Genomic DNA, 8,825 nt, shown 5'->3' with positions numbered 1-8,825 from the left:
GTGCAGGGACTTGCAGGGAATAGGACTGGAGGGTCCAATTCCATTGAGCATCTCCCGTCTGAGAAATCTAATAAAACTGTAAGAACTGCTCAAATATCTAGCCAATGTTTAATACCTTCATGACTTTCTCTCATTGTAGTTGATTTTTGGTTTGGACTTTTGAGATCAGTTGATTACTTCTGTGCTTTCTGTTGATAGGAAGATATCTGAACTGTCCGGAAGAAATTCGACTATCCCAGATTTAAAAGATATGCAATCCTTGCATGTGCTGTAAGTCGTACATAAATTTTGTCTGATGTAGATGTGTTTCCCTGAAAAAATTAGTTAACATTTCTTTCTTTTGCAAGATATTAAGAAATTGGTTGATCAATGGTGCACTTCCAGAATACTTTGGAGTACTTGGTCAACTAAAAACCCTGTAAGCTAACTTTTATTATTGCTCAATCCGGTACTAATTTCTGGTAATGGAGTTCCTCACAATGTATGTCTGTGCATGCGCGTGTGAGGGATTACAATGTACTATATATGTTTTCACAGATGCATTAGTCGATACAAGCACACAACAGAGACCTATATTTTTAAGTATTACTATGTAGAATTCATTAGCACATTCAGAGACTCTCCTTATAATAATTTAGTTACACTGTTCTGTCTATGCATATAAAGAAGAACATTATAAATTATGAGGGTTACTTCTGGATTTTCAAAAGTATTGTTCTACTTTTACAGTTAGGTCCTAAAAATTAGCTTTATATGCTTGTGTAGCGTATGATGTGCCATGTTGAATGCAAAAACCTGCAGAAACATGTATGCTAGGAAATATATCAAAATTTTATCATTTTGAGTTTTATTTTATTTGTTTGCAGAGATCTGAGCTTTAATCGATTGACTGGCCAAATACCAGATTTAATGGCGCTCTTAAACGACCTTAGTATACAATATCTGTATGTGAATTTGTTTCAAATACTTCTTATAAGAAATTATTACCTTCCAGGAACACATGCAACTAACTCGGATAGCTGGACTTGCATAATTTATCTTCTTTCCTATACCTGTTTACTTTAGCCTCTATGTAATTTGCAAAATAATGTACTCAGAAGTGTGACACCAACTTATAATCGAATGTAGGTATCTGAATCACAATTCATTGACTGGAGAGATACCAAGTTGGATTTCTGGCAGCAAAGAAAATTTGTTAGTTCTTTACACAGCTTTCAGTTCAATATATCATCTAGATTTAGAGAAACCACATGCCAGGATGGATAATTATTAAGTTCCATGTTTATCGTATTCACAAATTTCATAATTGTATTGGCTGCAGTGATGTATCTTACAACAATTTTTCACGGACAGCTGAATATAACTGCCAGCCATCTAATATGTAGGTTTCTTCCTGCTTCATATACTCTATAAACTAAATATCAATATTTCTTTAAATTCCTTTTATATCTTTTACAGGAATCTTGTATCCAGCATGTCATCTTCAAATAACAATTCGTAAGTTTCTATAGATATGATATCTACTAGGTTTTTATAAGCACGCCATGAACTACCTTAGTTTATTTTGTAGAGTTGCTTGGTCCTTAAAGAAAGATCTTCCCTGCTCCCGAAAACCTCAATGTAAGTGCAACAACAATCTTACTCTTTAACTATGATGTCGAGTTGCTTCCAAATCAAGATCACCTCCATATTCTGAGACAAAGAGCTATTGTGAAACCCGCAGATTACTCACTTTTATCAACTGTGGAGGGACTATAACGGAGTGGGAGTCATGGACTGGATATAGCTTTTCTATTACAAAGTCCTCAAGCATCAAAGTAAAGTTGTTGCAAAACCAGCTTACTAGTGCGCACAACTTTGTATCATAACATGGGGAACTAGTGTGACTCTTGATTTGGTTGATCTGATCTTGCTAAAAATCTTGTAAATATTTCATCAAATAATCTTTGTAGTTTGCACTGGCAGTGTAGAATTTCAAATATATATTAATTCTCAGATCTTCCAATTGCAGCATTTAACTTCAAAAATAAAATAGTGCTGAAATACTGAGATACAAACACGTATTTTAATGAATTAATACTGATGTCAAAAAATAATTGTACATCACTTTTAATGAATAAATACTGATATCTCAAAAATAATTATACATCACTTTTAAAGAAGAAAAACTGATGTCAAAAAAGTTAATGTACATCATTTTTGATAAAAAAAACTGATGTCAAAGATAGACATATTCAAGTGTAAATTGAACATAGACATCACTTTGTTTGGCATATAATTGATGTTTATGTGCAACTATAGACATCGCATTTTACTGAATAAATCGATGTTTAATATCTGATTTTACATCACCTAAAAGAAAATATATGATGTCTATGTGGTAAAAAACATAGCTCATTATATGTTTAATCTGTTGTAATAAGTGTAATTTATTTATTAAATTATTTATTTCTAACATTTTTTGTAAAAAAACAATGCATGGACATCAGTTTTTTTCCAGAAATGATGTCTAAGCTAGTAAAGACATTGGGTTATGGCCGATGTTTAGAATAGACATCACCGACATCAATATTGGTTGCCAAACAGCATAGACATCGGCCAAAAACCGATGTCTATGGACTTTTTTCTTGTAGTGTCGATGATTTCACCAGGCCGGAGAAGCGTCGGAGATTCAGATAGACTCATTTATTGAGTTCTTGGCTTCTCTCATATGAGTGATGTTCTGAGATTATGCCTAATGACGATTCAGCTCTGATTTATATTATTTTTCCCGATTGTTATAGAGGAAGTGGTGGGTTTATGGCGGTTTTATTTTATTCTAATTATAAAATTATCTATCTGGGTAATTGTAATTAGATCTGTCTTTGCCTTATATGTGTAGCTGCGGCAGTGGTGTAAATACGAAGGATGCAAATGCTTGGATGGAAAAAGGGATGATATTAGTATATCGTATCAATAATTATTTGATTTTTTGAGCTATTAAATATGTCTGGTGACCTTGTCTTTTTATACATTTGTGATTTGTGTTGTATTAGTTGCAGATAATATTATGTAGAAATATGATTGTTGAATTGATACCTTCCATGATGTTCTAGTTTGGTTAAATTTAAATTATAAAATGAAATTGAGTAGCATTCTGCTATATTTTCTTAAATTCGGTATTAGTTTAAATTGATCGAATTCGGTTAAATTTATGTTGCAACCAAGAATAGTTGAAATTTATTTTTGATTGCATACGGTCGAATTTAATATTTTGGCGGTAGTTAAAACAAATTTAAAAAATTTTATTGTTTGGGCCAGATTTTTAATTATTTTTTAAAAATATTTAATTATTTGGGAGGGATTTTCAAATTTTAGGTGAAAAATTAAATTCAACTGCCCTCGGTCGAATTTTTTCGATTAAATTTAAGTGGTCGTAAATATCCGGTTGTAATTACTCGGTCGAATTTAGTTAAATAGGACCGAACTTCTAAATTCGACTCCCTTTATTACAACCGATTCAAAATCGGTCGAATTTAGTTAAACTCGACCGCGCGCAATCGAATTAAGCTAAATTCGACCGTTTTCGGTCGAATTTAGCCTTTTTTCTTGTAGTGAAAATAAAATATGTTACTTGACCTATTCTTACGGAAACAAAGATAAGGAACAATAACTGGACTTCTAACACTAATTAAAATTTCATTCTCCTATCATCAGCAAGGATATGTCTACATTTTTAACCAAAGAACTTGGGATTTGGTGGATACTCGTGCAGATCTTCTTGGCTTATCAATACCTCCCCTTTCAAAGGAACCCTGTCCTCAAGGTTCAGAGTAAGAAATTTGTCCTTTAGTTCTTTGCATTTTCCCAAGTTGCGTCTTCAGCTAGGTAACTTTTTCCATTTGACAAGTTGTTCTTCTTCAAAAAGGACCCTTTCTTCATCCATCTCGTATCCAGAATTGCTTCAGGTTCCATGACAAATTCTCCATCATCTGTGATAAGAGGTAATTCGTTATTGTTCACATCAGCATCCCCAGTCCTTTTCTTAAGTAACGTTACATAAAAGACAGGATGGACTCTCGATCCAGTTGAAAGTCTGAGCTTATACGCAACTGCCCCAATTTTGGCTCCAACCATATACGGTCCATAAAATCGACTTGACAGCTTATGTGAGGCCCTGCGAAAAGTAGAATGATGGCGATATGGATGCAGCTTAAGATAAACAAAATCTCCAACCTCAAAGTGGACATCTCGCCTTTTGGAGTTAGTCGTTTACTTCATGCGGTTGGTTGTTGCATGTAAGTTTGCTTTGAGTTGTTTTAACAAGTCATTAAGAGAGGCCAATGTCTTGTCGACTTCATCAACTAAAGAGGTTCCAGTTTGATAACAAAGAATAGATTGGGGCAACCTGTCATAGAGGTCCTCAAATTGTGTCATGCCAGTCGATGCATGATAGGCCGTATTATACCAAAATTCTGCCCACAGAATGTAGTTACTCCATTTTTTTGGTTGTTAGGAGACAAAACAACATAGATATTCTTCAACGTAGCAATCGGTAACCTCTGATTGACCATCAGTTTGTGGGTGGTAGGCCGAGCTCATTTCAAGTTGAGTACCAGACAACTTAAAAAAATCATGCTAGAAGTGACTGATAAAAACAGGGTCTCTATCACCAACAATGAACCTAGGCATGCCATGAAGTTTGACCACGCCTTCAACGAACTTCTCAGCAACCATCTTCGCTGGGTAGGGGTGAGCTAAGGTCATAAAATGTGATGATTTGCTTAGCCGATCAACAACCACCAGGATTGTGTTCTTTCCATTCGAAAGGGGAAGTCCTTTTATAAAATCCATGGTTATGTCACTACAAGAAAAATGTTAATAGACATCACACATTAAACATCGGTCACTGATGCCACTGATGTCTCAAGTATAATAGACATCACCCCGTGTTTATTCGATGTCTTTCTATTTATAAGACATCATTTATTTGAAAACCGATGTCTTAAGTTGAGTTTTAAAAATTGAACGCGCGGCCTCCCCAATTCTTTTCCCCCCTTAACAAAATTTTTACTCCCTCCTTCGACAATTTTTGGTTCCCCCTCTCAAATTTAAAAAAAAACTAAAAATAAATATTGTCTCGTTCTCACTCTTTCTCACATCTCTCTATCTCTCTCCCTCTCCCATCTCTCTCTCTACCATCTTTCTCTCCCCCTTCTCTCTCTCTCTCGTGAATTTGAATAGATCTATAGGTGGTGAAATGGCGTTGGTTTCATCGAATTCAAAAGATTCATCTTCACTCTCTTCTGGATCCAGAGAATCCAATTACTCCCGCAAACAGAAATCTCTTGGCCTCTTATGCTCAAAGTAATCTCTCTCCCGCCTCCCTCTATATACACAACATCCTCAATTTAATTCTATATGCATGTATTTTTTTAATTTTATTATAGTTTCTAGAGCTTGTATGGCTGAGACGATAGTCATAATATTGGACTTGATGATGTTGTCGCCCATCTAGGTATTCTTCCTAATACCCCCTTTCTTTATTTTATTTCTCGATTTAATTTTTATTAAATTAATTTAGAATAATTTTTTGATTTTTTAATTTAATTGGAGAGGTCTTATGTGTTGAATTATGTAATTCTTTTTTATATGTGAATTGTATTGAGTATCGTGTTGATTTTTTATTTTGTAATTGGTTTAATTTTGGGTGCTGAGAGGCGAAGGATCTACGATATTGTTAATGTTATTGAAAGCATTTGTGTAAGATATATAGCTCCAAGCCTTTTCTTCCATTTATGTTATTTGGTTTAGGGGAATTTTCTGATTTTGATATTGATATGCAGCTGCTTACCAAGAAGGCCAAGAATCGTTATTCATGGAAAGGGTTTGGAATCATTCCAAAAACTCTACAGCTTTAAGGTGTTTACTTTATCCAACTTGTGCTTTTATAAAGAACTTGATTATTGAACTTGGTCGAATATCCTTTGATTGTATACTTATATGAAATATCGCGGTTTGTATTTTAGGCGGATGCAGTCTCCAACCCAACCAAAGAGCAACTGGTTGATGTAGTTCAGAGGCATTTCATGATGATGGTAATTTATACATTTTCTGTAATAATCTTTTTAAATTGCGAACTTGCTAACTATCATATTAAATAATATAAATATTGTCCCAAAACTCTCCTCGGGTTTAGAGTGTTGGGATTTAGACCAGTCGTAAGATTGTTCCGACAACTGATATATAGTGTATGCTTTGATTTTCTAACCAAATAATAACTTGTTAGTTAATGCTACTCTTAGTATATTAGTTTTTGACTTTCTGCATTTTAAAGTTCCTGTAATATACTACATATATGTATTGATTTTAAACAATTTTTATGTTGTTGGTGAAGCAATTGGACGAGTTGCAGGTCAAATCGGGGTTTGTGCAGTCTGCTAAGCGATTGAAGATGGTGTGTAAATGACAACTAACATTATCTCTTCTAGTAACAAACTTGGGTTTGCTTACGAGATTCAGTAAATTTCCCTTTTCATAACTTTTCTTTTTGAAGATTGATTTAGTACAGTTTAGCATGCATAATATTAATGTGTTTCATGGAAAACATCAAATGCTTGTTTGATAGTCACTAAGATGAGCTGCACGGTTTGGCAGTTTTACAGCATGAAACCTAATGTCCTTAGTTCTGTAAATATATATTGAAAATTTATTTTGTCTGTGGCATAGGAGACTAGAGAAGGAAATATGTATATAATTATGTAATTATTTTCTAAGGTCGTCTTTGTTAAGCACTCTGTTCCGAAAGTTTTTCATACTTTCTAGTTGAATAATAGAGTTTTGCTGTTTGGGAAAGTTTTGATTCATTCTTTGGGCCAGATCTTTCTGAACTGCCTTTCGATTTGAGTCGTGGTTGGGGTGTTGAAAGGTTCATTGGTAGTGCTGTCACTCCTGTCTTTTTATATTTCTAAAAATAATTTCTAATTTCGTGATTAAGGCAATTAAAGATGATTATCACGTCAAACACGAGGAAAATGCCACTTCGATAAGTGAAGTTTAGATCAAGAAAACTTGTCATCAAGCATGCTCTAGTTCATCTTTTCCCTTTTTAGAGGTTATCATCAAACAATTGGGAACATATTTTAAGCAATTAGGTAGAGCTTAGCAACTAAAATACTACAAAAGCAGTAATAAAGTCGTCCACTTAAGGATCATCAAGAAGCGTAAGAACAAAGAACTGGGCATCACTCGTGAACTTTCAATTTTGAAGTGATATATATATATATATGAACAATTGCATCATTTTGTTTCCAACTGTGAGCTGTACACTGTTTTGCATGAAGATTTATGGAAGCAAGTTTTCCCTGTCGGAATTGAGGTCCACTCTTGAGTTGTCTTGAGGTGAGTTTCAAGTCACTTGTACCTCCATTAATGTTTTCAAGTTTATGTTTTCTTAAGATTATTAAAATGTTCTTACTTTGGCCAGAATGCATTCGACGAAGGTGGAGAATTATATGGGAAAAAGGTCTATCTGTTTGGTTGTACAGAATGTGAGTTATCAGTACATATAAATCATCTTTTTCTAGCATATAGTTCATGTTCATGCTTCAATTAGTGTCCAACTATTTCTGTCTTCCTCTTCTCTAATTCTGACAACTATTTTGTTCTGCTTGCAGCTCAATTGATCTTTTTCCATAGGCAAATTAAACAATTAGTATAAATTTCCAACACTTTTTACAAACATTTAAATTTTGGAACAAATCTAGGAAAATAATAGTATTGGAGAGGTAAAAATGGTAGATATTTTTGAACTTGCAAGTTTGTGATTTTTTTTCTTAATGTAGTGTACTATACATGATTATAATAGATCATAAAGTAATGTACTTCAGAACTATACTAGAGCTCACTATATTAGAACTATAAACTTACTGCTTTTTGGAAAATTAGATTGTAGTGCTGTAAAGTTTATAAATTTATGTTTCCTCTTACCCTTTTGTTATCGTGCAGGTTGAATCTCCCTTTCCACCTTCTGATAAGATAGACATCAACTCAGTATAGAGGGAAGTTGAAGAAATTATTCTTGATATTTATGTTAGCAGGGATGGCTTAGCTAGTATATAACAATAGTTTGGTTTTGAAAGATTCTGTAATAAAATTATATACTTGATATTTATGTTGCTGAATATAAGTGTTTCGTTAGTTCAGTTTTTAAATACTTTTAATGAATAAATACTGATGTCTAAAAAATAATTGTACATCACTTTCAATGAATAAATACTGATGTCTAAAAAATAATTGTACATCACTTTCAATGAATAAACACTACAAGAAAAATGCAATCAGACAACACCGATCAGACAACACTCGACCAAAAAAGTGTTGCCCAAATTTTTCATACAACGGTTTTTCTGCAACCAAAAAACTGGTGTTGTCTGACGTTGATTACTACAAGCAATTAAAAAATGTTGTCTAGTAAAACAAATCAGACAAGTGTTTTCGAAATCAAGGTGTTGTGCGAATGGGAAGGCTTTAGCATTAATACAACGCTTTAAAATCCATTGTCTAGTTGATGGAGACAGACAATCCTTTCTAAAGTGATGTTGTGCAAATGAGTAAGTTTGCACAATGAGTTTTAGAATGCATTGTCTGAAAATGATTGAGATAATGTCTAGTTTAATAGTTGTGGAAATGAGACAAGTATTTTTTCTATTGGTTATTTAAGCTTGAATCGCACAATATACAAATTAGGTGTTGTCTAAATGATACCTCATAGACAAGTGTTTTACCTATATTGTATACCACCTATATCAGACAATGGTCAAATTCTTAAAACAGTTGTCTTTCTT

General features: G+C 33.5%; 1 protein-coding gene across 1 annotated transcript; it reads right to left on the bottom strand.

Moving 5' to 3' along the window:
• Positions 1-3,828: 3,828 nt before the first annotated feature.
• On the bottom strand, positions 3,829-4,833 carry LOC141665025 (uncharacterized). Its single transcript, XM_074470981.1, has 3 exons — positions 4,664-4,833; positions 4,256-4,387; positions 3,829-4,156 (listed from the first exon to the last, which is right to left on the bottom strand). Exons 1-3 carry the CDS (start codon positions 4,831-4,833, stop codon positions 3,829-3,831), a joined length of 630 nt encoding a protein of 209 aa, XP_074327082.1.
• Positions 4,834-8,825: the final 3,992 nt, after the last annotated feature.

Source organism: Apium graveolens, chromosome 6, assembly GCF_009905375.1.
Source record: "Apium graveolens cultivar Ventura chromosome 6, ASM990537v1, whole genome shotgun sequence".
Taxonomy (NCBI): domain Eukaryota; kingdom Viridiplantae; phylum Streptophyta; class Magnoliopsida; order Apiales; family Apiaceae; genus Apium; species Apium graveolens.
The sequence above is the reverse complement of the archived record's forward strand: the minus strand, read 5'-3'. Positions and strand labels throughout refer to the sequence as shown.